The sequence below is a fragment of the Gopherus flavomarginatus genome, chromosome 3 (genome assembly GCF_025201925.1).
Source record: "Gopherus flavomarginatus isolate rGopFla2 chromosome 3, rGopFla2.mat.asm, whole genome shotgun sequence".
Taxonomy (NCBI): Eukaryota; Metazoa; Chordata; order Testudines; family Testudinidae; genus Gopherus; species Gopherus flavomarginatus.
In genome coordinates, this window is record NC_066619.1 from 105,369,929 (window position 1) to 105,397,428 (window position 27,500).

Sequence of the window (27,500 nt, forward strand, 5' to 3'; positions counted from 1 at the left end):
GTAGATTTCTTGAACGTCTGCTGGTTCCTTATCTTTGTGTCTTTTATTGTAATGTTGTAGAGCTTGGATCATATGGAAAACTAAAATATTATGACTCAATGACTGAAGAAGGTAAGAAATATTTTAGCATTGTTTGTATTTGCTTTTTGTAAGTCTTTTTAGTGCCTTTTACGTGTTTGCTTTTTCTTTTCTTTCTTCTTCCTTCTTTTGAGGTATTATGTATTTCCTCTTTGCATGATTTCACCGACACAGTATGATCCGCCATCGTTCTTTTTTTTTTACATTTTTGTCACTTGCATTTGCAGTTTTGTTTCTTTCAGATAAAGACATACAACGGATAATGTTTTCACTGAAGTAAATATTACATATATACTAGTAAGTATATACTAGTATATAATGTATACTTATATCTATAAATTTTATACTGTGGCTTTGACATAACACATTCAATAAGATATGCTCATTTATGGATGACCTAACCACAAAGTCTGAGAAGAATTAGTTAATGACCTCAGTCTTCTGAATTATTCAACAGCTATGAGTTAATCTGATTTTTTAAAATGCCTTCCAGTTTTTCTGGCATAATTTTGAGGGCATAGTTAACTTAAACACAGATGTTAGCATTAAGATTCCAATCCTGCTAACATTTATAAGTAGGAAGTACTTAGGGCCTATCCAATGCCCAGTGAAACCAATGGGAGTCTTGTGATTAACTTAGAAGGTCAGTGCTTATAGCTCTGACTCAGGAAAGCATTGAGACATGTTTAACTTTAATTACATGTTTAAGTCCTAGTGCAGTCAACATTTCCTTAATTGGGATGTTTCCCTCAATTGGGAGCTAAATGTTTGCAGAATCAGGGACTATTATCTAACTACCTGATTGCATCTGCCAAATGGGTGATAACAGTAGCATTTGGACTTGTAATTAATTGCACATTCAAAGTTGAAGACCAGCTTGAGGCTACTGTAAAAATTGGCCATGTGTTCGTATTCATTTCTAATGCTGCATATATGAGACAAATAGCTCAGGGAGGGTTTTTTTCGTTAAAATGAGATATTTTCCCTATCCAAAATCAAGCTGAAATATAGGATTTTTGAAAAGAAGTCTTCAAAACTATTTGTTTTATTATGATTTTGTTTTTGTTTCTTGTATATGCATTAGTTCCTCAGAGAAATAAAACATGTAGCATCAATTAGCCAAAGGCCTGCTCCTGCAAGTCAGTGAGTACTCTGTTTTCACTAGCTTCCCCTCCCATGCTGCAAGATGCTGCTTCTTTCTTAGATGGAACTAGCTGCTGATTCGCATGGAAGACCATAAAAGTTGAAGCTTTGCTGCACTTTGCATGGTTGTCCAGCTGGTACACTTAGGGCTAGTCTACAGCTGTGTCTCTCCAAGGTGTGAAAAATCCACATCCCTGAGAGATGTAGTTAGGTCAACTTAACCGATGTAGAAGTACTGGAATTCTTCTGTCTGCCTAGCGACTGCCTCTCAGGGAGGTGGATTACACTGAAGTGCTGCACCTACACATTTTAAGTGTAGACATAGCCTTATACAATGTGTTATATGAATTCAAACTACTTTATTCCTATTTTGTCATAAAAGCATAGACGTCATATGAAATCAAATAATGTGCTACGTTAACCAAGTAACAAACTGCCATTAGAAAAATAAGGATTTGCTCAACATGTTCAAAATGTTGTACCATCTATTCTGATATCCTGCCTCTGTTAGCATAAGTATCTCAGATGTACCTGAATGTGAAATGAGGAGAGAGGAATTTCATTTCTGACCTTGTGGCAGTCAACTTTATGGCCTGGAGCATAAGATTGGACTTTCCTTATCTTGCATGACTATAAATGTTAGCTTATTAATGATCAGTACATTACCCAGCCATAGTATTTGACTTCTGACCGCTCCTCTTCCCCGCCGCCTCCACCAGTGAATAAAATGCTTGAAAAAAATTGCTGATTTCAAATATAATTATACTGTGGAACTTGTACTAATGAAAAGCTGTCACACAGCTCTATATAACCTTTTTCCTTCAGCACAGACAGTTCTGTATGACAGATATCCCAGTGAATAAAGCAGCTTCTGGTTTATATTGTTCCCAAGCAACAGTGAGGTTGTTATACATAGTCAGAAAACGAGGGAGGGAGGGGGAATTTCCTGCAGAAAATTTTAACTTTTTGACAAAAATATCAAAATCCATACTTTGACTGCAAATGAAAATATTTTGATTCAGAAATGCCACTGTGGTGCCTTATGTCCCCGTTCTCTTCTAGAGGCTGGGCTCTCTAATCAAACTACATCTCCCATGATGTACCGTGGTCCCCCTCTTGGTGAGTAGACGCAGTGCATCATGTGAGATAAAGGCTAGCTGGGGAGCTTGGCCCATAGAGAAGTCCCATGAGGAACCACAATGGCATTTCCAGAATAAAATATTTTGGAGGGTGATTTTTCTTTTTGATTTTCGGGTGTTTAGTTTTTTGACAAAAAATTGAGAATCCAATTTTCCATTGAAAAACAAGTTAGACAGAAACAGAAAAAGCATGTAGCCCTGGGCTATTACTGACCCAGAACAATCAAATAGGATTTGCTGCCAAAAGCACAATTCTCCACCTTAGGCTAGTAAGAATGCTGTATATATTTCTCTCAGAAAATGACCAAGCTACAATGCTTCATGAATTCATCACCTTCAGGCTGATGTAATGCTCTGTAACTGGCCCTAGGTAAGAAGTTCCAGAAGAAACTGTGGCCATGGGCGGCACGTGAACCACCCGGGCCACATGGGCAGAGTAGGAAGCAGGTGGAATCCTCGGGACAGAATGTGGGCGGGGCCACCCCTGGCTGTTTGGGGAGATTCAACTTCCCCTGGCCTGCGATGCCTGCTGCACATGATTATGACTATTACTGAATATGGCAGCTTGGCTCCTATAAAGGATAAGTCAAAGACAACATATTATGCTTCACAGTTTATGCTGCTTCCCCATTCAGGTTTCTGATTTACAAAGCCCTAAACGGAATCTGCCCATGTTATCTCAGAGACTGCCTCTTCTTCCATGACTTCCTATGGCCACTGTGGTCATCTGTACTACGCTTAGCAGAGCCTTTGTATAGATTCAATGAAGCTGGCGCTCAAACCTTCTCAACAGCAGATTCAAAGCTCTGCAATATCCTCCTAAAGGATATTGAGAAAAGTCCTTTCCTCTATATCTCCAGGTCATACAGTAAAACCTACCTCTTCACTATAACATGCCTCAAAGAAGCAGAAGAATATTAAACAATTCTTCTAAGCTTAATGGTACCTGATTCTTTTTGAATATTTATCTTTATTTGTAAAAGAATTAGGAGAACTTAATTGTGACTAGGCCATTCATAAGTCTCCTCTCTTCCTTCATGAAGTTAGATACCAAAACAAAAATTACCTAGTTTGTATTCGACATAGTCTGGGAAGGTAATATTTGTTCCATTGAGATCAAACTGCACCCATCCATGTTATGCAGTGCTCCAACAAATAGATCAAAAGAAAAATTCCACTGCCATCTTGGAGGGGGAATGTCAGTTTCATAGCTGCATGTTGTCAGAGTGATTTTATGTCATACCCATAAAATATCATTTGTTTCTTAATGTTTAGAAAAATCCAAGTCAATATGTACAGCATTGTAGTATGTGTAAGTTAGTTAGCTTAAGCTAACTATATGATGACTGTCTGAAAAGTATTTAATGTTACAACTTTGCTTCCTGTAACACAGCCATCTTGAAATCACAACTGTGAATTTCAAAGTGCCTGGCTCTTTATGTTATTTTTGTATTGAACTGCAGTTCTTTCTGATGCCTTCTTTCCAGTGTTGGACCATACGGCTTTTATATTTCTGGATTTGTTAAATACTGACTCTCACTGGATAAAAGTGACTTGTATGAATTGAAAATGTTTTTTGCTGTACATTTTCAAGTTCCTCCCTTTACAGCAATGAAATTATTTACAACAGCACTGAAATTAGTGGAGATATTCCAATTTTCCACTATTCTAATTGAGAGCAGACTCTAGTGCCAAATGAGTATAAATCATTATTACAATAACATAAATGTATATACATTCCATCCCTCCTCTCACTTCCCCCTCCCCACAGTTGATTAAATGATCTGTCCACTTCAAAATTATAAATGGACTGTATAAAAGAGAGTTCTGCTATCTCTTCATCTGGAAAAACTTTCCCATTTTAATGTCTTGACTAAGGTGACCAGATGTCCCGTTTTTATAGGGACAGACCTGATTTTGGGCTCTTTTTCTTATATAGGCTCCTATTACCCCCCACCCACTGTCCCAATTTTTCACACTTGCTGTCTGGTCACCCTAGTCTTGACAACTGATCCACATGGAAGTTTCTGGGCTGCACAGGAATGCATTGATCTTCCTTTGTAATGTTACATTGGAATATATGCATTTCAAAGTCTTGTGCAAGTTCCTGGACCATCACATATCAACTACATTAAGGCAGCAGTGAAACTATTAAGTCACATCCTATCCTTCCTTTTTAGTATTTTTTCTTCAAGCTGGAAGGAACAGTAATATGGATGAACCCTGGCTATTATCTAGACCAGAGGTCACCAATGCAGTGCCTGCGGGCACCATGGTGTCCGCTGGGGCATCTAAGTGCGTCTGCGTACTGGCCAGCAGATGAGCATCCACAGAAATGCTGCTGACAAGCAGCGTCATCCAGAGGCGTCGCCATCGAAATGCCGCCGATGCCTCTGGATGATGATGCTTGTTGGCGGCTGTAACAATGCTGGTTCTGGCGGGACCCAAATGAGAGTGACAGTTCAGGACAAACTGCTTAAAACAGGGCAGTCACAGCCCAAGGCTGGGTTTTTCCACCTGTAAGGCAAACCAAACCAGCCAGACCAAGAGGACTTTGGTTTCACCCCACTGGCTAACCACAAGTCACAGAAGCAATTCCCTTAGACACTCCAGATTCCCAGTATCACTACCAGTGCCACTCGTTATGGGGACAAATGGTTATGAAAACCAATACCCCAGTAAAAGAAAAAAGGTTCTCCTGATCCCAAAGGACCAAGCCCCAGACCCAAATCAATATAGAAATCAGATCTTACCCACAAATCATGCTGTTGCCAATCCTTTAGAATCTAAAATCTAAATGTTTATTCATAAAAGGAAAAAGATATAGATGAGAGCTAGAATTGGTTAAATGGAATCAATTACATACAGTAATGGCAAAGTTCTTGGTTCAGGCTTGCAGCACCAATAGAATAAGCTGCAGGTTCAAAACAAGTCTCTGGAATATATCCACAGCTGGGATGAGTCATCAGTCCTTTTTGTAGAGCTTCCGTTTGTAGCAAAATCCTTCCAGAGGTATGGAGCAGGATTGAAGACAAGATGGAGATGAGGCATCAGTCTTTTATAGTCTTTTCCAGGTGTAAGAACACCTCTTTGTTCTTACTGTGGAAAATTACAGCAAAATGGAGTCTGGGGTCATGTGGGCAAGTTCCTGCATACTTTGCTGAGTTACAAGGTGTGTCTGCCTTCTCTCAGTGGTCAATTGTATAGCTGATGGTCCTTAATGGGGCATCAAGCAGGCTAGGCAGAGCTAACACCAACTTGTCTGGGATGTTTCCCAGAAGCATAGCATAAGTTTGAAATACAGACAGTATAGAGCCAATATTCATAACTTCAACTACAAAATTGATACACATGTATAGACAGTATAATCGTAACCAGCAAACCATAACCTTGTCTTAGACACCTCATTTGACCCCCTTTATACAAGATTTGGTGCCATTACAGGACTTTGGTTGCAACCATGTTCTATTTGGTCCCAGTTCAAATCAATAATGTGACAGTGGCATTTTGGCGGCGACGTCTATTGACATTGCCGCTTGTTGGCGGCATTTCGGCGCATGATCGTCCGCCACCAAGGTCCTCCATGGCTCGTCATACGGCGCCTGCCAAACGAAAAAGATTGGGGACACTGATCTAGACTACTCTATACATATCTGAATGGTGATACTAGAAGAGCAGAGCAGTTTAAACACTCTCCTCAGGTACTAGTTCAGAAAAACTGTGCCCTCAGTTACATTCATCTAACCCAACTGATTTCAATGAAGGCAGAAATTTTGGGGGCCAGTGAAGATCAGCAGGCAAGAACCCAAATCTAATATTATATCTGAACGCGCAATTTCTGCAGGGCTACTCAATGTACTATTGTCTCATCGCTATGTCAGGTTGATCCTTTTAAAATTAGAAGAGAATTTTGTAAAGATTATTTTAACATTTAAACTCCGCTAGCCTTTAGTAATTTTCATGAAATCTGACAGAGCGTATTCCTGCCTGTTTCTTCCTCCATTTCCAGCTCCAGAGAGCATATCTACACTTGATAGCGATTCTATTTCCTAATTAGGTAGCTGAATGTGAGAGGGAGTCTTGCCCAGTATGTCTGATTCCCCTCTCTTCTGTCTCTTCCATCTAAGACTATGTCTATACAATAGACTTCTGCCAGCATAGCTATGGTGGTCAGGGAGGTGAATAAGTGTAATCCCTGACTGTCATGACAGCCAGCAGAAGCCCCTAGTGTAAGCATATTCATACTGGCAAAACTGCACTTATTTTGTTTGTGGGTGTGGTTTATTATTCCAGGAAACAGTACAGTTTTGCTGGGATTGCTGCATGCACGCTCGGAGTGCTTTGCTGGTATTGTAAACCAGGATTCCTATACCAGTAAAGCACTTCTAGTATGCACATAGCCTGAGGTATTTCCGGTATTCTTCATAATCTCACATGAACCAGAGCCTAGAGTCTCAAGTTCATTTTCAAATCTACACCCAGTGACCGGAACAAAATAATACTGAAGTGCCCAAACCCATTGACTAGAATTTAACTGTACTGTATTTCATTCATTTATCATTTCACTTCTTCAGAGTGGCTTGTACTCAGACGAAAGTTCTATTTAAAACTGGTCTCTTTGCTGAGATATGAACAGCATCATTGAAAGTACAATTCTAGGCTTTTCAGATTCCATTTTACCCCAGTTGTTTAGAAATGATGCAAGCATAGCAGCAAACTCAGTAGAATCAGCATAAAATAGCCAAAAAGCTAAGAGTGGCCACTTTGCCTTAATGGAAGTGGATTCTGCATGGTAACAACCGATGGTTACTGCTGTAGTGGCCTTACAAATTCAGACTGTTTAGCACTTACCCCTTTCTGCTGTTGCTCACAGTAAGTAGGCTATTGCTATGTAATGTTCGTAGTGAGAGTGAATAAATGAAGTTGTTTCTAAAATGCTCCTAGCGCTGCAGCAGAGTAGCTAGTTCTCCACTTTAGGCTGTCTCCCTTTTACATCAAATAGATACCACAATTACTGTGGTATTTTCAGGGCTGAAAATGTCAACTCACCAAAAGATCTTAGCTTTCAGGTCTACTTTCTGGTTCCTCCACCTGCCCTACTGAGTCTCCAGCTTTGGATAGCATGAGAGTAGCCAGGGCTAACTGCTGTGATCCAGTTGCTGACTGGCTTTTCCACTCTCCTCCATCAGGCACCCAGAGGCTACTAGGGGAGAAGCCCAGAGAAGAGCTGATCAGAAAAAGGGGGGAGAGGGAGTTCTGTGCTAAATGTAGATGAAAACTGCAAATGTTTAATCTGAATCGCAATTGCCCATGAAAATTTCATCTTTCCACTGAAAAACCAAAAACTGCTGCAAACTGAAATTTTCAACCAAAACTGATGGAAAATGGCTTTCTGATGGGAAAAAATTGTTGTTGTTTTTTGAGGATAGTAAATACTGTTTGCAAAAACTTTCATTTAGTTGAAAACCCCGTTTTCTAGTGAACAAATGTTTGGATGGAAAACTTTTGACCAGGCCTTGGGATGAGTAGCCATCAGGGGAAGGAAGAGAGGGAGGGAGCTGCAGTATAAGAACAGCAATTGCTAAGGCAGGAGCCTTGCTTAAGGGGTACATTGAAGGGAGGAGGAACTGAAAGGGTGAGCCTGGAGGTGTGCGCGCTAATGAATTGCAGGGAGAAATAGAATTGATGCTTAAGAACAACAGAGGAGAGAAAAGTAATGTGTTGGGAGGAGTGGCAAAATTAATGAGAGAGAAGAGAGACTCAATATACTTATGTGGGAGGATTTATGTATCCATAATCAGGATACGTGATAGATTTGAGGAGGAACTGATGATTTTTGGAAGTACATGTACTGTTTGCCTACTTCGGAACTTTAAAATTTGCATAATATTTGCATTGGTAAATGTTTTGAAAGCTTTTCCAAGGCTTTTTGTTGCACTAATGTAGACAAGTTTGGTGGTTGTTAGAAATCCATCTTGAGTGGAACCTAACATATTTTTAAATATGTTGTCATAGCTTCTGAACAGTTAATTAAGGATATGGACACAGTGCCTCATGAGGTGTAGCTCAGTGTGTTTAACCAACACCCTGAAGAGTTTGTCCAGATTGGGATTTGTTTGAAATATGTTTGCTGCTCATAGTCAGCCCATGCCTAGAAGACACAATGACCAACTAATACATTTTTAAACATAGATCTCTCTGTTTATACTATGTGCAAAGATGTCTATGCTAGGTGCAAAGTCATATTCAAATTTCTTAGTTAAAATGTGTGTGTGTGTGTATGTGTGTGTGTTTACAAAGCTGATTTATTTTCTCAGTCTACACAAAGCCAAACACAATAAACTCTTTACTACTGGAGATGCGAACTCGGCCCAGTGTCCACTCAAAGCTAGCATCCAGATGCAGTTAGCTTGTATGAAATTGTCTAGCTAACAAGGATTTATATTGTAAACTATTTTGCTTGAAAGGAGCTTTTGCTTGACATAAATTGGTGGCTAATTTGTTTGAATACACTACCCAATTTCCTTCAGTGGCTCATTAACCCAGTCCACTAAGCTATGGCATTTACATTTAAGCCTTTTGCAGAATATCTCATCTTAGATATTTGTTTCAATAAAGTTATTTATTTCATTTCTTATTATGGGCTGAGGGTTGAAGAGTTGGTGGGATTTCTTTAATCTTAAAATATTTATTAAATATACCATTTGAAAAAAATGCTACAATTACTACATTCATGATCCTCTGATTTTTCTTTAGTCTTGCAGTAATAAAGTATAAATACATGAGAGAAAGTATTCCTATAAATATACTATGAATAAAGTAGGTAATTGCTACGTATTACCATACATATGCTGCATGTAGTGTGTTATTGGTATTAAAAGAACCTAGAAGAATGTCATCTTAGAAAGCACCCTTTATGGATTGACATAATGCAATTTCCATCCCAATGCTTCATGTGCTGTAGGTAATACAGATATATCATCTGAGACCATACTATACATTTTCTACCAATAAAGAAAGTGAGGAGGTAATAAGTTATTTTTGTTTGTTTTCTCTGTAGCGACATTAATACTGATGAGACCCTATGATTCCTTTTAGCTTCCCAAAGAGATCTGTCATCATTGTTTCTGCATAACTTCCAAAAAAAACCCAAACAGGAGATAGTATTCTAAAAATTTAATTTAGATGAAAGTATGGTATTTTAGCGTTTTCCATTTGGATTTTTCACAAAATAGAATCTCCACTTGCTATATTTTACATCAAACCTCCTTTTGTCATCCTTTCTGAGCCTTATACATCTCTTAGTGCATTAAATAAAACACAGCAGCATGTTGGTTATCACATTGCAGGACTCCTTTTGTAACCCACTCCCTCGTACAGCTTTCGCTGTAAAGTTGCGAGCCTGTGAGTAGATTTCTTGGGACTGTTCTGTTGGCATCCAAATCCTCATAGAAGCTGTATACCTTCAGCTCTTGCTGAATTCAGAAGGTGAGAGACTAGCACCTCAAAAGATTAGCAACAAATCTGTTCATTTTAAATTCCAAAGCAGTCAGAAAGGTACCTGCTTTGTAAGTAGCTTTTTGTGCATCCGACTCTTTTTTGTAGGCATTAACCCTATTTGTGTATTTGTTTGTTTTGTTTTGCTTTGCTTTTTGAATCACAAAATATGGTTTCTGGGTTTTGGTCTTTTCAGTTCACTTTTCCAACTCACTTATGGCTCATTGAAGAAACATTTTTTCACTATATAAAATAAGTATCTATTTAAGATGTTGTAGAACAGATTTTGTAGAACTGTTCCAGATTTAGCTTACCAATTTTGAAGCCAGTGTGACTTTTTGTTATATTTTAGAGGTGTGCTACAATTGGACTTACAAAAGAAACTCAGTTACAATTGCAACTACTAGATTGGATTCAACTAATGTAAGGATTCCAGCACACTTTGATCATGATTGTAATACTTAAATAAATATTTAGTAATGGTGCAGGCTTTTTAATAAGGCATAGGATATAAATTAACAAATTAGTGAAAACAATTCTCAGTAGCAAACACATACATTTGTTACCTTTGGGAGTCAATGGAGGTTTAGTGATATCTGCAGTGAACCTTTGGAAGAGTCTTGTAGAAGACATATGTTTTATAAGTTCTTTGAACCAAGATTCATGGGCTAGACAGGCAAATAGTGTGCTGAGGACAAAACTTTGCAATATATTTTCCCTCTAATTGGCCAGTAGCAGGTGTCTAAAGTGTATTCCAAGCTTTTTATGATTCTGGGGTGACTGTGCCCCACTCCCATGAAAGAATAGTAAGGTCTGCAGGACTGTTTGTCTCTGTGAAGAATGTTGCACTACATGACTGAACAAATCTTTGTGCAGTGTGAAATAATAATCAGCCCAAAGTTTGTGCATATCTGGAAGAGAAGAAGTACCATAAGTTTTCAAAAGTGGAGAACTGTGATTAGCAGTTTCCCATATAAACACTTGCTGTAAGTCTGAACATTCTTGGTGAAACCTGAGTTCCATTAAAGTCAATGGGAATTTTGCCACTGACTTTAGTAGGGAAATGATTTCACCCTCTTTGCCAGAAGAGTGAAAAGGTCAAAGTTTCAAGAAATAGCGTAGGAGTAAAAGAAAGAGAAATATTGCAAAGCACAGCGCAGAGACTTTAGTCAGTAATTACATTCTATCATAAGGCATAAGCACAAATGGACAGAGTTAAAGTTTTATGGGCAACCTGAACTCTATCATTTCCTGACTTTTGAGTCCTTATCTACAGCGTTAGCACTGCATATGTGCAACTTTTTGCATTTTATCAGAGGTTAATGGAGAACAAGGAAGTTGAAAGGTAAATAAATGGTACATTTATTGATTTAAAAAAAAAACAGAATTCATCAAAATGGATATTTCTTGTATCATCAAAACAGCCATTTGAAAGCCAAATATATTGATTGTACAGCATCTTAATGCAAACTCAGTCTGACCTGTCTCACTAATGGCTCTCTAAATGCATTGGCCAAGACATCCTTTTGACTGACCTCAGTACCTCACTGAATCAGTTCTCTTGCCCTCCAACAACGAGTTTACTCAAAATGCCCAGAGCAATGGCGCTCAAGCAGGTGGCTTTTCAGCCTAGCCTAGAATGTGGTTCTTTTTTCTTATGTGAATAGGGTATCATGAGAGGTCCTAACAAAGATGGCAACTACTTTGTTTTTTAAAGATACAGAAACTGAAACACAACCCCTCAGAAAGCACACAGATGGAGTGATTGAATCCACATTTACTCCATGATAGCAAACTAAGAGGAGACAGAGTTTCTTTCTGATATAATCATTATATATATATTTGTATATTGTGGGCCTGAACCTGGGCACCTCCTAAGAGATGGGGAGCATGCATAATCTCCATTGACTCCTTGCAGGACTGGGCAGTGTATGATGTGTAATTATTTTGGGGACTTTCTGAAGTCACTGGGAGCTTTTCGCTCATAAGGAATGAAGAGTTGGGCCTTTTGTTTAATGAACTAGTGACTCTTCGCCTGTTAAAAGCTGAGGGTCATTGGTCTGCACTAAAAAGAAATGGGGAAAAGTGTCTGTCCTGTCCCTTTTTGTTCTTCAGAATGAATTCTAATTACAGTAATAAGGCACCAAGCTGTCACTGAGTTTTACATATTTTTAGAAAGAATGCAAGGATCACCTAATAGGGGAATTGTATTTTTACAGTCACTCATCTTCTGTATCTCACACATGCATGCACATGGACACTCTCACACATTTTATCCCTTCTTTAATTTTCTGTTTAAAGAAGAAAAGCTTGCATCATCATAACTACTTAGAACCACAGCACTCTGCTGCTGAAGGGGCACAACTGGCAAGGAGGTGCCATGGGTAAACCATGTATGTCCCTCAGATATTCTTGATAACGCCATATGTGGTTGCTCTTATTCTGGAATTCCACTGATTAAGATAATTCAGAATAAGGTACTTTAATTCTGAAATAAGAGCATCTGTATGTGGTGTTAATTGGGAATCGCTAATCCATTTTATATTCACACTCTATCTTATTCTAGATTAATTTTCATGTATAGAAAAGACCTAACTAAATTATAATGAATGTAGAACAGTGCTTGGACTTCTCTCCCCTCCTCCTCCTTCCTTTTATCTCCCTTCCCAAACTATTCAACATCCCTCACCCCATGGAAAAAGCCTAAGAAAGCAGATGAACCCTGTAGCTTTTCTAGGTCATTAGATCTGGATTATATCAACCCAAGGGGTGAGAAATGATTTCTAGGTCACATGTACTTCCCAGGGGTCTATGAACTCAAGTATTTTGGCTGATCTCAACTGCCATAGTATTTTACAAGAGGAGGAGCAGTGTCTCAGATAATTAGTCCCACAGCACCTAGTTCTTTGTAGAGCAAAACCCATACCTTAAACTCGCCTAGAAATAATTTGGTGGTCAATGCAAATCATGGAGGATACATGTAATACAAGCCCCATTTAGAGTGTACTGCACTAATCCAAACTTGAAGTGACAAAGACATGGTTAACTGTGACAAAATCCAGGTCTAAAATGAAAAGTTTTAAGCGTTTTGCCAAGTGCAAATGATTAGAAGCACTCTGGCTCAGTCAGGATTCCTTGTGGGGATCTGTCCCTCTGTGAAAGGATGCATCATGCACTCCTCCTGTGCCTGGCAAACTCCCCATACTGGAGTTTGGGGGAGGCATTACCCCATCTTCCTCCCACTCCTCCTCAGTGCACAGGTGATCACCTGGGATAGTGTCTTTACTATGTATTTGCTGGCTGGCCCAAACCCTTTGGGCACCAGTGTGAGGCCATTCACATTGTGGCCCCAAGGATGGAGAAGAAGGAGGTGGAGTGCTATAATGGTCATAACTAGGATTACTGGACAAAAAGTAGGAAATATAACATTTTCTCTTAATGTTAAGAAGCACTTCCTTGAAGTGATCTCTGGCTGTAGAATAATCTTGCAAAGGGAGTGATGGATACTTCATCTCTTTGTACATTTAAAAATAGGTTAGAAAATGTGTTGGAGAGAAAAACCCAGCACTTGGAGAAAGATGGGCCTGGTCTATAGCAGAAAGTTGCACTGGTTTAATTTAAACCAGTTTTTAAACTGATATCAAACTAGTGCAAAAGTGTGGGAAGTTTTAGTTCAGTTTAAGAGTGGCTTAGTTCGGTCTGGTTTAAACCCATTCCTAATTGACAAGAACTAAACCACACAAAGCCATTCTTGCACTCAAATAAGAGCCTCTACGAAGGTGTTTGCACTGATTTAACTAAACTAGTTTAAATTAACCCAATTCAGCTTTCTCATGTAACTACACCTATGGATTAGATGATAGTCTAATAGGCTTTTTCCATCACCAATTTCTATGATTCTTGCTGAAGGAACTATCATAAAATAGCATGAACACAGGGGCGGCTCTAGGCACCAGCAAAGCAAGCATCTGCTTGGGGCAGCCCATTTGCAGGGGTGGCAGCTGGCAGGGATCCAGCCTGTGAGCTGAGAACCAACAGGGGGGCCTGGGAGCTGTAGTTCCTAGGTTAGCTCCCTGCCTATAGAGCCAGCCCTGGAGCAGGGAAAGCACTACATTTCCGAGCATTCCCTTGGCCGCTATCAACAGGAAAGGGAGAGGGAGGGAGTATGGTAGCTGAAAACTCGTGCTGCAGCTTGCTATGAATGGAGAGGTCACTGCTAGAGTGGGGTGGCACTGTGAATGGGGAACAAGTGTGCCCAAAGAAGGCTTTGGCCCAGATATCCCCTTCAGAAGAGATCACCAGACTGGATTAGGGATACTTCACCTTGCAGCCCCCAAAGAAGGAATTAGGTGAACTAAATGGACAGTGTCCCTCTCTATCTGAAGCCTAGCAAAGGAGGTATGTGGATCCCACTAGAATTTAAAATGAAAATTAAAGGAGGGGAGGCTCTGGACCTGGGTAGCTTTAGGTCCACACACACAGTACCACGCACTTAGGAGGATTTCCACTTCTGAACCATGGAAGCAGGAATTGACTTTTCCTTTCCAGATTTAGCTAATACTCAGAAAGGGGATCTAGCACCTGCCTTCCAGATTTGGTCACCTCAAAATTCAAGAGTGCTCAAGCTCAATTTGGGTAGCTGTTACTTCTTTTCTCCCAAATCAAATATACTGATACACTGTAATTTGCTGTAGAAAAAGTAGGATAAAATTGAGGAAGAAATGCTTCCCAGTGGTGTTTAGGACTGGAATTGCTATTTTCAACAGCCATTGTCTTTTTTTTTTAGTTTTATTTGTTTAAAAGGAAGACAGTGATATTGCATTGGCAAATTCCCCATAGAAACAAAGAGTGGAACAAAAGAATAATAAAGGCAGCTCAACTTTTCCTCATTTATGGAGGACAGTCTTATAATATGCATCCAGATATCCTCCAATCACACAAGCTGAAAATTGTTCCACTTTACTGCAGTTCTATAACCATATGGGAACCAATCCTGTCTGTGTTCTGTGCACATCCAAAATTCCTGCTGGATGACCTACCCTGGGAGCAAGTTACCAGTGGCCCAAGGCTGGGGCGGAAGGAGGGTGCAGGTGGATGGGGGGAGAGCCCAGGGCTGGGTTGGCAGGGGGTGCGGGTGGAGAGGGCAGAGCCCAGGGCAGGGGTGGAAGGGGGTGTGTGGGTGAGAGGGCACTGGTGTGGGGGAAGGAGGGAGCCCAGAGCTGGGGCAGCACAGGGTGTGGGAGGGTGAGCCCAGGGCTGCGATGGCAGAGGGTGCGGGTGCGGGGGGAGAGCTCAGGACTTGAATGGTTGAGGGGGGTGAAAGGTGAAAACCTCCAGGGTCTCTGCCAATCTTCCCTGGAGGAAAATTCCTTCCCAACCCCAAATATGGTGATCAGTTAAACCCTGAACACGTGGGCAAGACTCACCAGCCAGCACCCAGGAAAGAATTCTCTGTAGTAACTCAAATCCCCCCCCCCCCCATCTAACATCCCATCACAGACCATTGGTCATATTTACCTGGATTAGGGATACTCAAAGATAATCAAAGATGAATTAATTGCCAAAATTAGGCTATCCCATCATACCATCCCCTCCGTAAACTTATCAAGCTTAGTCTTGAAGCCAGATATGTCTTTTGCCCCCACTACTCCCGTTGGAAGGCTGTTCCAGAACTTCACTCCTCTAATGGTAAGAAACCTTTGTCTAATTTCAAGTCTAAACTTCCTAGTGTTCAGTTTATATCCATTTGTTCTTGTGTCCACATTGGTACTAAGCTTAAAGAATTCCTCTCCCTCCCTGATATTTATCCCTCTAATATATTTATAAAGAGCCATGATATCCCCCCTTAGCCTTCTTTTGGTTAGGCTAAACAATTAATCTCTTCAGTTCATCTCACACTATAGGCTCTTCCCTTTCTCTATCCTTTTTTCTTTATTCAACTTTCTGTCTCTTCTTCCTCTGTGTCTTTGAATTATATTCTCTGGCATTGACCCTGCACAATGAAGAGGTGAGCTGGCCTCTTGCTTTTTGCTGCCACTGTTCTGCAGATGGTTCTGTTTCACCTTCTGCACTATATAGCAAAGAATTTCAAAATCCCCCTATACATTTTTTTAGCAACTGAAAAAGAAACTGCCTATGATATTCCCTACCGTTCTTCTGGCTGAACACGTTATTTTACCGTGTGATGTTTCTGGAATAATACGTGCAACTGAAAGGGCAAAACTCATGACTTTTCATAAGATTCTTTTATTATTTTTTCCCACCAGGTGGATTGTGGTTGACCATTTATTCCATTCCCACATAAATGATTGTTGCTGACCTGTTAGCGCATTAGCGTGTAATTATTCCATTATGGTATCCAGCTTCCTAAATATTCCCAGTTTTTTTAAGGAGGAGAGCAGAGGCGGTATTTATTTTATTTTATTTTAGACCTCTGATTAATTTGTCCATTTCATGTAAACAGCACAGGCTGATTTTATTATAATTATGACTTACATTTGGAAATAGTGACATTCTAATTTAAATCAAAGTTTCTTTATGCCTGGCTTCTCTTTTCTTTCTGTAGTTAATTGACAGAATGTATCCTTTAGGTTATATTGCTTGATTTTAATGAAATACCTTTTTTTCCTAAACCATGCAAGTCTTTGCACCCACAGAACTCCAACTGATTTCAGTGGTAGTTCAGGGAGAGCAAGAATTGTAGGATAGGACTTTCATGTCATATGTTTGTTTTGAATTAAGCCTACATTCTACTTAATCAGTAATATTTACAATGAAGGAGGAAGGAGACAGAAGAGAGAAATCATAAACACATATATTATCATAAAAACATACAAGGAAAATAAACTATGATACTACAGGGCATAAACCAACCATTACAAGACATGCAGTGAGCTATTGTACAAGATTGTAGAGAACAATGTAGTACTAACTGGCAGGGATTGGGAATAAAATTAGCCTATGGGAAGGTTATTTCATTATCGGGGTTCTTACATTTTTTCAGAAATATCTGGTAATGGTCAGTACTGGGGACAAAATACTGGACTAGATAGACAACAGATCGCATCTAGTATGGCAATTCCTATGTTCCTATATCAGACAAGAAATGTGGTTTTTATTTATAGCATTTTTATTTATTTGCTATTTGTCTTTCATTTTTTATATTAGCACTTTTGTTATGCAAACTTGATTGACTGTATCACCAGAAAAATAATATATGTTTTTATTCTCTTTGAGTTTTAGGGCATGAACAAACATCTTTTTAAATTCTTAACTCTGTAAGAAACAAAAATATGCATATGCATGAATGTCAAACAATGTTTAATAATGAGTTAACTAGCTGTTTGGGATGGATAGAAATTAATTCTTGGTTTTGATTTATAGAGCAAAAGCAGGACGTTATTACAGAGAAATGTAGCATCTCAGAATGGCTGCACTTGAACAATGACAATGTTTTCTTTTAGGAAAGTTCAAAGAGAAGGCCTCAATTCTTCATAAGATTGCCAAAAAGAAGTGCCAGGTGGAAGACAGTGAAAGATGGAACGGGGCTGCTAATCATGCTGGTAAGTATAAGAGTACAGAATCATTTCTTATTGTTTGGGGTATATTTGCTATGTGTTACTTTACTTACCCAAGAAAATAAATAAACCTACATTTTTTCAGACTTGAGTGCCTGAAGTTACCCCTCTAAATCCATATCTGGACTCCCAAATGGGAACCTAATTTTCAGAGATGCTTAGCACCTGCAACTCCAAATGGGTTGGACTGGTATAACTGAGTGAAAAATCTGGCTCATAGTTTGCTCAATGGACTATTCATATAGTGGGTCAGATTCAAGCTGTACAAGTGTAAATGCAGAATAACTCCAGTGACATTACAAGATTTACTCTGGATTTTGACCCATTCATTTCTGGTAGGCCATTAGAGTCAGTCATTTGAGCCAAATAGGGCTAAATTTTCCTCTCTCATCCATGTATTTTATTCTGAAGAATTGTGCATGAAACCCCCGTAGACATGAATGAGAGTTCTGTGCATGGAGAGAAAACAGAATAAAACATCCAGAGAGCTGTTGTGCAAGGTTGGAGAAAAGAACGTAGCACTAATTTTGGAAATGTTCTCAAGTAAGATTGATAAAAATACAGAGGCAAATTCTATCCTCAGTTATGTCCCTGGAACCCCATTGACTTCACTGATGTTTGGCAGGTATAAGGGCCAAATTTTGACAGTGATACTTAATTTATTTAGAACATTACCAGGCCATTTGACTCTGGTATTGGGTTCTCTCTGCATGTGGAGAATACTCACTGAGATCTACCAGGTGTGCAGTTTGGACACTTACATACATTTTCCATACACCTGAAATAAATGTGCATTTTATGTGGGTCATGTATCTCCACACTTGCCAGGAGAAGAGAAGAGAATATAGGATTTGAGATCTATCGTGTGTATCTAAGAGCAAAATGTTGCCTTCAGATAGGTATTATGATTGTTGCTGCAAGCAATGTGGTCTGTCAGAGGCAAATCCTACCTATCTTGCATTGACACACAAACCTTGATAGCAATGGTTCTGTTGTGCAAGGGGGAGACTGCAATGAGGGGTTCATAGTAGCCTGTTGCAGAGTATTGCTGCAAGGTAACTTTCTTTTGGGGAAAGGACTGGGGCTGGGCCATAGGATGAACAGGCTTGTGGCTGGTAGGTTTGTACACACTGCTAATCCACTAGCCAAAAGGTTTGTGGACTGGTTGTATAGTGGGTACTGTTACCTGCAGTCTGCAATAGCAGCCACAGAGTTACTGCACAGCTTCTCTATATCCTGACTATGAACTGGAAAAAATCCATGCTTCCCAGCCCTGTATATACCCCCTACACAACCCCATTTATTCTGTTTTTTTCAAAAAGAATGGTCAGCTCAGAACTTATACATTGTTAAAACAACAACAACAACTTAAGTCACCTTCGTGTTTCTTTTAGCCACTGCTTTACCACTTAATGTTCATTGCAGTGGAAAAAGATTAAAAAAACTATCAAATGTATCTGGTAACAACTGAATCAGTTTGACACTTGCCATGACCTTACTCTGTATCCAGATGCACTTTGACACTGAGTCAAGCAATTGGATGGAATACTCTGTTAATATTGCATAATGCTGAGGAAAATAGCCCACAAGCAGTTAAATAATCTCAGATGTACTTCACTTTGCACTGCTGCTATGATCTCAGATTTTAATTCAGGACAAATCTGAGTACAACAGTAATGCAGCTACACAGCTATATTCACTTCTTTGTACAGCAACATCAGATAAAATATGTCTCATTGTGTCAGCTGTTGTTAGAAGCACTTCCTCATGACTTCTGATTGTTCAAGGATTTCGGGCCATTACCATCTTTATCTAATAATAACAGCTGAAATTTTGGCATGCCTATTGTTTAGAAGATTTCTTGAATGATCATAGGGAAAGGAATTGCATCACACAAAAATAAACGGTTCACTAGTAACACTTGATAACTCAAATAGACTGAAATATGAGTGCAGTGTTTTATCTATTACTTTGTTCTGTTTTTTTCATTTATGGATGATGTTACAGAAAAAATTGAACTCCCAAATACTACAAAAGTGGAAGTTGAAGTAACACCACCAAATGATGGTTCAGGACCAGTGCAAAATGGAAACATTGCCCATGGAATTGAAGAGGTTACTGTCTTTTATTTTTTTCTCTCTCTCTTTCTCTTTACCCTGATAAACATATTCCTGCTATTTTGGAAAGCTAGTGAGTTGGCTTTTACCAAGTAGGATCTTGCTGTTTCATGCTCTTAGACCTGAAGCTACAGCGCAAGGCACCATGGAGAGAGAAAACCTCGTAAAAAGCAATTCTTGGCACTGAAGTTCATACCGTGGTTTACTTTAAGTTTAAACTATGCAGACAAATTCTTAGCATTTTCCTTAGGTAAGTTCTAGCAAAAATTGCTCCACATTGGGAAACTGCAGGAAAATGCTGTCCCTGTTGTTACTTTAGATCTCTACTCTTCAGCACTACTCTGCTACTGCTTCCCACCCTAGACGCCTCAGCCTCATTCTGGCAGCTGTTTTGCACATTTCTATAAAGTAGTCACACTGAAACTTAAATTCCTTGAAATTTGAAAGCATTTTCCATTCTCTTACAAATATGAAAAGTCTTATTTTTACAAAAAATATTAATTAAAATTTGAACACGGTCCATTTTGAGAGTGGCCTATTTTCAAGCAAAAATTATCTCTGCAGTTATAGGAGATAAGATACAGTTCACAATTGCAGTATGAAAATAGTGATTTTGATGAAAAGCAAAATGTCAGGATAGAAAATAGCCTTAATAAATGTTTTAACTACTTTAGCACAGCCCAAGAGTTAATTTTTGAGAAGTATACATACAATGCCTCAGTCCTGCAAATGTTTAACTTCACACATTTTTGTAGTCCCATTAAAGTCAGTGAAAATTAAGTATGTGGATAAAAGTTTACAGGACTGAGGCCATAGTCGGACCTCTTATGGCAGAGAATGGCATCCTTCCTAAAGGTTTATCTCAGGGCTTGGAAACAGCTGATACATGCCTATACACTATTCCAGAACTTCTCTGAAGATAATATCATGTTCCCCAGAATCTCATCTTTTAATTTAAAAATAAAACAGTCTCTAGTTGTGGTGGTGAAGAAAACCTGAAATACGTGAATTAAGTGTAACTGAGTTGCAGAGATGAGCAGAGAGCCTGGAACAATAGCTCTGAAAGGTGTGAACTGCCCCATTCATCTTGGTAAGATGTTAACTCTGATGCCCACTGCTGACCATTCAAATGTCACCATTGTTAACTATTTCATCCCTCATGTAAAAAAAGAGGAAGAATCACAGATTTACACATTTTACTGTGAATGGTGTCTCAGTTTCATGCCACAAATGGGTGATGTGTGATATATGTAAAGATGATTATTTTTTCCCCAGTCGAGGAACCTAGGAGAGCCTATAGGCATATACAAGACCCACCACTGAGTGGGAACCAAACTCAGAGAGCTGCACAGTCATATTAAAACACCTGTCTAATCTATTGTGAATGGCATCTCATTTTGACAACTCAAATGGGTGGAGGATATTATGTGGGTAGCTTTTGGAACAGTAACACCATTGTTTTATTTCTACTCTGATCTCTGGTTAATATTTCTAGACCAAAAGTTGTTGTTGTTCATTAGGGACTTGATCCAGCTCTCATTGAAGTCAAATGCAGTTTTTTTCAATGGGAGCTAGTGGAGGCCCTAGGTGAGACACTTTTAACAAAAAAAAGAATGAAATGCCGAAAAGCAAGTTTATGAAAACCAAAATTATATTATTGAGTGCAACACTCTGCATAGTTATGTCTTACAAGGGACAGAAAATATAGTCAAAGTGCATTTACAAGGGAGAAGTCATCTGAATTCATATATTTGTCTACAAGCCAGAAAATAACATAAGATGCATAGTAAGATACTGGATGTGATTTCTGCTAACTGGAGAGGTTTCTGTTTATTTCACACAGCAAGTGGTGGAGAGATCACAAGAGAGCTGTACCCCATAGGTGTTTTATAAAGTGCAACATACGGCCAAATGCCTTTAATCCTGTCTGTTAATGGAGTTATCTGACCTCTGGAGATAGGAATGAAATAATGCGCTCACAAGACCACCTAAAGAGACCATGAAAAATATGTTGCCTTATTATCCTGGTTAATTAGACTGTGAAAAGTGGAAGTTGAATGTTGGGTCAAAAGAAGAGCATGCTGGCAATTTGCACAGTAAATTACAGTTTCTGTAAACTGTGCCATCCAGATGGATGGTCCCCCTATGCTACAGAATCATCATCAGCCAAGCAAAACATGCCCCATAAGCGAAGTAGTTGGGTATCACTCCTATTAAAAGGATCCTCAACAAATTACACCTTAATTCATGGAGAATATTCAGCTTTCATAAGGTAGCTAAGATCACTATTGTCTACACTTGAAACACTATAGTGGCACAACTCCAGCTGCACTGCTGGAGTGCTTCAGTGTAGACATTATCTATGCTGAGAGGAGGGATTCTCCCACTGGTGTAGGTAAGCCACCTCCCCAAGAGGTGGTAGCCCTCGTCAACAGAAGAATTTTTCCATTCACCCAACACTGTCTACACCAGAGGTTAGGTCGGCTTAACTACGTCACTCAGTTGTGTGAATTTTTTACATTCCTGAGCTACGTAGCTATGGCAATGTAAGTCCCCAGTGTAGATCAGCCGTATTCAGTGTCCACTTGGGAGATGTTCTGAGAGTCTGAATTCATTGCTGAACCAAAATAAATGTTGTTGCTGGTTTTAACATTAAGCAAAAATGTGTATAAGAAAAGAAAAAAATCCAGCGAGTGATATTATTAATTCCATTTCAGTAGGCTCATTGTTAGTTTTATTATCCTACAATAGCACTGAATAACCTGTTGTGGTGTGGATGAATAATAACTTTGTGGCACACATGAATATTCTAAAGGATCCAGTTTACAATAACTTAGTAAGGAAATCGATCCTGCCTATAGCTAACTCCTGAGAAATTAGTGAAGGAAAAGCAATTGTATCTCATAGAAAGGTTCAGTTGTTGTCATTTTGCATTATAATGAAGTGGATTCTACCCCAGTTCAAAAATGGGTCAAGCAGCCTCATCATCCAAGACAGAAAATTTAATGGTTTCATTTCAAATAACTGCAGGACAAGCAGATAAAATTATTGCAAGTTTACAATATTGAGCAAAGCTTGGTTTGTTTTTTGTTTTTGTTTTGTTTTATTTTCCTAACCACTTAAAACTTTTAGTGAGGCAATGCTTGAAATTTTCATGTCAGATCCTGCAGGCGTTAGTATATGCTCAAAATGTACGGCACTGCAGTAGAGGTGAGATGCATTATTCATCCCAGTCAAGAGTACAGAAGCTTACAACCTAAAGAATGCATGAGTAATTTTGCACCTTCAGCTCCATCAGGCTGGAAGAAAAGTTTTAGGGGTTCACTTGCACAGGCAGAAAGCAACTAGACAGTGACCTGGCCTCAGTTATTCATGTCTTTGTCACCACTCAGCTGGACTACAGCTGGAAGTTGAAGCTAGATAGATGAATTCAGAATGGAAATAAGGTGTGAAATTTTAACAGTAAGAGTAATTAACCATTGGAACAATTTACCAAGAATTGTGTTGGATTCCCCATCACTGACAATTTTTAAACCAAGATTGGATGTTTTTCTATAAGATATATGCTTCATATAAGGTCGAACCAGATGATTACAATGGTCCCTTCTGGCCTTGAAATTTATTAATCTATAAATACTACCAGTTACATTTTGAGGCAGTCTTTCCTGGCAACCAGGGGCGGCTCTAGACATTTCGCCGCCCCAAGCACGGCAGCATGCTGCGGGGGGCGCTCTGCCGGTCGCCGTCCCGCGGCTCCGGTGGACCTCCCACAGGCACGGAAGCCGCGGGACCAGCAGACCCTCCACAGGCAAGCCTCTGAAGGCCACCTGCCTGCCGCCCTCCTGGCGACCAGCAGAGCGCCCCCCGCAGCAAGCCGCCCCAAGCATGCACTTGGCATGCTGAGACCTGGAGCCGCCCCTGCTGGCAACATTTCCACAGTCTCTCTACTTTTCTTCTTTTCCAATGATTGCCACTTGAAACTGAAGGAACATAAATCCACACTGTGTAGAGGTCAAGCATAGGAGTTTATTACACACAGCACTGGTGGAGTGTCACCTTGCTTATTAAGCTCAGAGACACTGTCAAACAATTGATTACAATAGAATATATAGATTTTCCATGGGCGGGGGAAAGTGACGGGGTAGACTGTTCCACACCCCGGGATAGGTTTTGCAGCAAGACAAGATGGCACATTAGCCAGTGGTTAACAGGTTACATAATGTCTCCACCCATTGTCTCAAGTTAATATTTAATTACTACTTTGATACAATTTTATTAGTATAAAATATATATGTTGAATTCTGATTTGGGGTCCATAGGAATGAAGCAACTCCTTTGATTGTCCACTCCTAGGGGTTAAAACAAAGAAACAGTGAAAGTATATGACAATAAAGATTATCTCCTTTGTGTTTTAAGGCAGGCATTGGTCCCTGGGAAAGGGAGGTAGGAAGAGGCCATATCTTATACTGACATGTGCCAACCTTTCATAAACTCAAGGTTGGATATGTGGGAACAATATCTCCCTATAAACCCTTCAAAACAGTCACTGCTTAACTATCCATAAAAATATATTTGTATAAATATAAATTCCGTGTAAGCTGGAATTTTAAAAAAATGTTCTGTTTCTCTATGATTGTCATAACATTAAAATACTTCTGTAAGAATCAGATAAACACTGATTCTCTTTTTTGCACATTGACCCTTGTCAAAGGTACTCCTGCTTGTCTTTGGCTCAAACACTGTTAGAATATTTGTCTTAGCTGGGCCTGACTGTGGTACTACCCTAAAGCTAAAGAGTAGGAAAAAGTGCCCAGTCAATGCTGGGAAAGTAGCATAGACCAGACAGAAGCGGGAGAGACAGGCATTGAATAGAGTGGAAGAAAAACTCAGTGACAAGTAGGAGATGATGAAGAGGAGAGGCAGAAAAAAAAGGCTATGGGAAATAAAAAGAGTGGGGGGCAGGGTGAAAATTAAGTTGCAATTTTAGGTAAAAGGAGCAATTTCCCCCACAAAGATCTTGATAAGAATGTAATAATGGCCATATTGGGTCAAACCAATGGTCCATCTAGGCCAGTATTCCTAGATGTTCAGTACCAGGTGCTTCAGAGGGAACAGAACAGAGCAATTATGGAATGATCCATCCCCTATCATCTAGACCCAGCATCTGGCAATCAGAAGTTTAAGGACAAGAGTGTGCAGTTGTGTCTCTGACCACATTGGCTAATAGCCATTGATGAACCTAGTTTCCAGGAATTTATCAAATTCCTCTTAAAATCCAGTTATAATTCTGGCCTTCACATTACAACTCTGGCCTCTGGCAGTGAGTTCCACAAGTTGACTGTGCTTTGTGTGAAGTACTTCCTTATGTTTGTTTTAAACCTGCTGCCTATTAATTTCACTGTGTGACCCTTGGTTCTTGTGCTATGTGAAAGGGTAAATATCACTTACTTAGTCACTTTATCCACACCATTTGTGGTTTTATAGACCTCCAATATCCACCCCTTAGTCGTCTCCTTTAACAGTCTCAGTCTTTTTAATCTCTCCTCATATGGAAGCTTTTCCATCCCCCTAATCATTTTTGTTGCTCTTCTCTGTGCCCGTTCCCAATTCTAATACATCTTAGATGTGGGCAACCGGAACTGTATGCAGTATTCCAGGTGTAGGCGTTCCATGGATTTATATAGTGGCATTATGATTTTTTTGTCTTATTATCTATCCCTTTCCTAATGGTTCCTTTCATTGTTAGCTTTTTTGACTGCTGCTGCACATTGAGCAGAGATGCTTTCAGAGAACTATCTACAATGATTCCAAGATCTCGTTCTTGAATGGTAACAGCTCATATAGACCCCATCATTTTGCATATGTAGTTGGGATTATATTTTCAAATACGCATTTCTTTGCATTTATCAGCATTGAATTTCATCTGCTATTTTGTTGCCCAAACACCCATTTTTGTGAGATCCCTTCATAACTCTTTGCAGTCTGATTTGGACTTAACTATCTTGGGCAATTTTGTATCATCTGCAAATTTTGACATCTCACTGTTTACCCCTTTTTCCAGATCATTCATGAATATGCTGAACAGCACCAGTCCCAACACAGATCCCTTGTGGACAGCACCATTTACCTCTCTCCATTCTGAAAACTGACCATTTATTCCTACCCTTTGTTTCCTGTCATTTAACCAGTTACTGATCCATGAGATGACCTGCCTTCTTATCCCATGACAGCTTATTTTGCTTAAGAGCCAGTGGTGAGGTACCTTTTCAAAGTCCTAGTACCCTATATCCACTGGATCCCCCTTTTCCATGTTTGCTCACCCTGTCAAAGAATTCTAATAGATTGCTGAGGCAAGATTTCCCTTTACACATGTTGTGTTGACTCTTCCCCAATAAATCAAGATAATCTGTGTGTCTGATAAGTCTTTTCTTTACTATAGTTTCTCTTCTTTTCCAATTTGCCTGGTACTTTATGCTTACCAGCCTGTAATTACCATGACTGCTTCTGGAACCATTTTAAAAATTGAGTGTTACATTAGCTCTCTGCCAGTTATCTGGCACAGCAACTGAGGGGTGTCGGAGGCATTCTCCACCTTGAAGGATCAAGCCCCACATTTGCCTTCAGGGAAAAGCCACTGTTCTGAAAACTGATGGCTGGGGAGCAAGTGTGCTCAGGATGTAATTTTACTGCCAGAAGCTGGATCATGGAATGCTATCATAGCCTGTTTGCATTCTGAACCAGCAAGATCTGCAAGGGAAACTAATTGTCTTCTGTCTTGTGCCTACCATATCATATTTCTGTTATTCAGTTCCCATACCAAGAATACACAGGGTCACATTTCTGGCAATTTTATCCTTCATTAGTCCAAATTGTGATAGCTCAATCTAAATCTTTAGATCAGAAACATAGTATTATGAAGTTTTGTATCTGATGCACATTTGTCTGAGGTGAAATGCATCCACAATCAGAATACTGGAATTATTGTTTTCCATATACCATCCCTAGAAGTGTGTATAGATAAGCTCTTTTTTCTTGTTTACAAATACTTTTTTTAAACTAAAACAATGAGCAAAGGCATCCCAGAAAAGAAGAGAATTGGAGCTTCTTAGGGTGATCTGAGGCTAAAGCTAGAGGAGTAGGGAAATTTTATTTTTTTGCTTTTTTTTATTTTATAACATTTTGAAATTATACTTTATTTTTAAAAAGTAACTCTGTCTGACACCCTTGTTTATTCTTCCTTCTTTCCCTTTCCTTTTTCCTTGTCCCTAGTTCTGTTGTTTTGTTTTGTTTTCGTACACTTTTTCCTGAGTCTAATTTCTCCTTCCTTCCCTCTTTTGTTTTTTTTAGTGTTGTACTCTCTGGCTGAAATTCACTCCTATGCAGAGTCCAAGCACAAGGCCTATAAACCACTTGTAGAAGGCTGGATGAATTTCACCCTACTTCCGACCTTCTTTCTCTCTCTTGTCTTCCTCATTCATCTTTCTCTCTTCCCCATCCTCAGTATCTTGCTCCTTCCTTTCTTCCCAGGCCTATCTTCAAATTCTCACCTCCTGACCCCAGTTTTCTCCAGCAGAGGATCTAAGTTCTGCTGGACCTCTTGCCAGACTCCATGGAATAAGCCCAGGTCTCTGCTATTCTGCCACCGCTTGCAGAAGTCTTGAGAGGCCTTCCCTTGTAGCCCTGTCCACCAATCCAAGCCAGTTATATTAATGTTTGGTCCAATCTAAGTCCCACTGAAGTCAAAAGGAGTGACACCTATTGACTTTAGTGAGTGTTGGTTCAGCCCTCTTGAGAGGAAAAACATACACTGAGATAAATTTTTTCCAATCCAATCTGTAAAATGTTCCTTTTTTTGTCCTTACCAACCTAGGCTTTCTTCCCTCTTGCAGTGTATTCCATCTTACTTTGGATTTAGTCCTAGTTATTGTAGTTTTCCTTCTAACCTTTAA

At 39.5% G+C, this 27,500-nt stretch overlaps 1 protein-coding gene across 5 annotated transcripts in view; it reads left to right on the forward strand.

Moving 5' to 3' along the window:
• SLC24A2 (solute carrier family 24 member 2) overlaps positions 1–27,500 on the forward strand; it is a 199,558-nt gene that overhangs the window by 130,414 nt on the left and 41,644 nt on the right. For 4 of the 5 annotated variants that reach the window (XM_050944179.1, XM_050944183.1, XM_050944180.1 and 1 more), the window contains 3 exons: positions 61–111; positions 17,321–17,419; positions 19,442–19,548. In XM_050944179.1, the coding sequence (XP_050800136.1) occupies positions 61–111; positions 17,321–17,419; positions 19,442–19,548 (257 nt within the window). The remainder of the gene's footprint in view (positions 1–60; positions 112–17,320; positions 17,420–19,441; positions 19,549–27,500) is intronic. The other variant, XM_050944184.1, reaches the window with a different exon arrangement.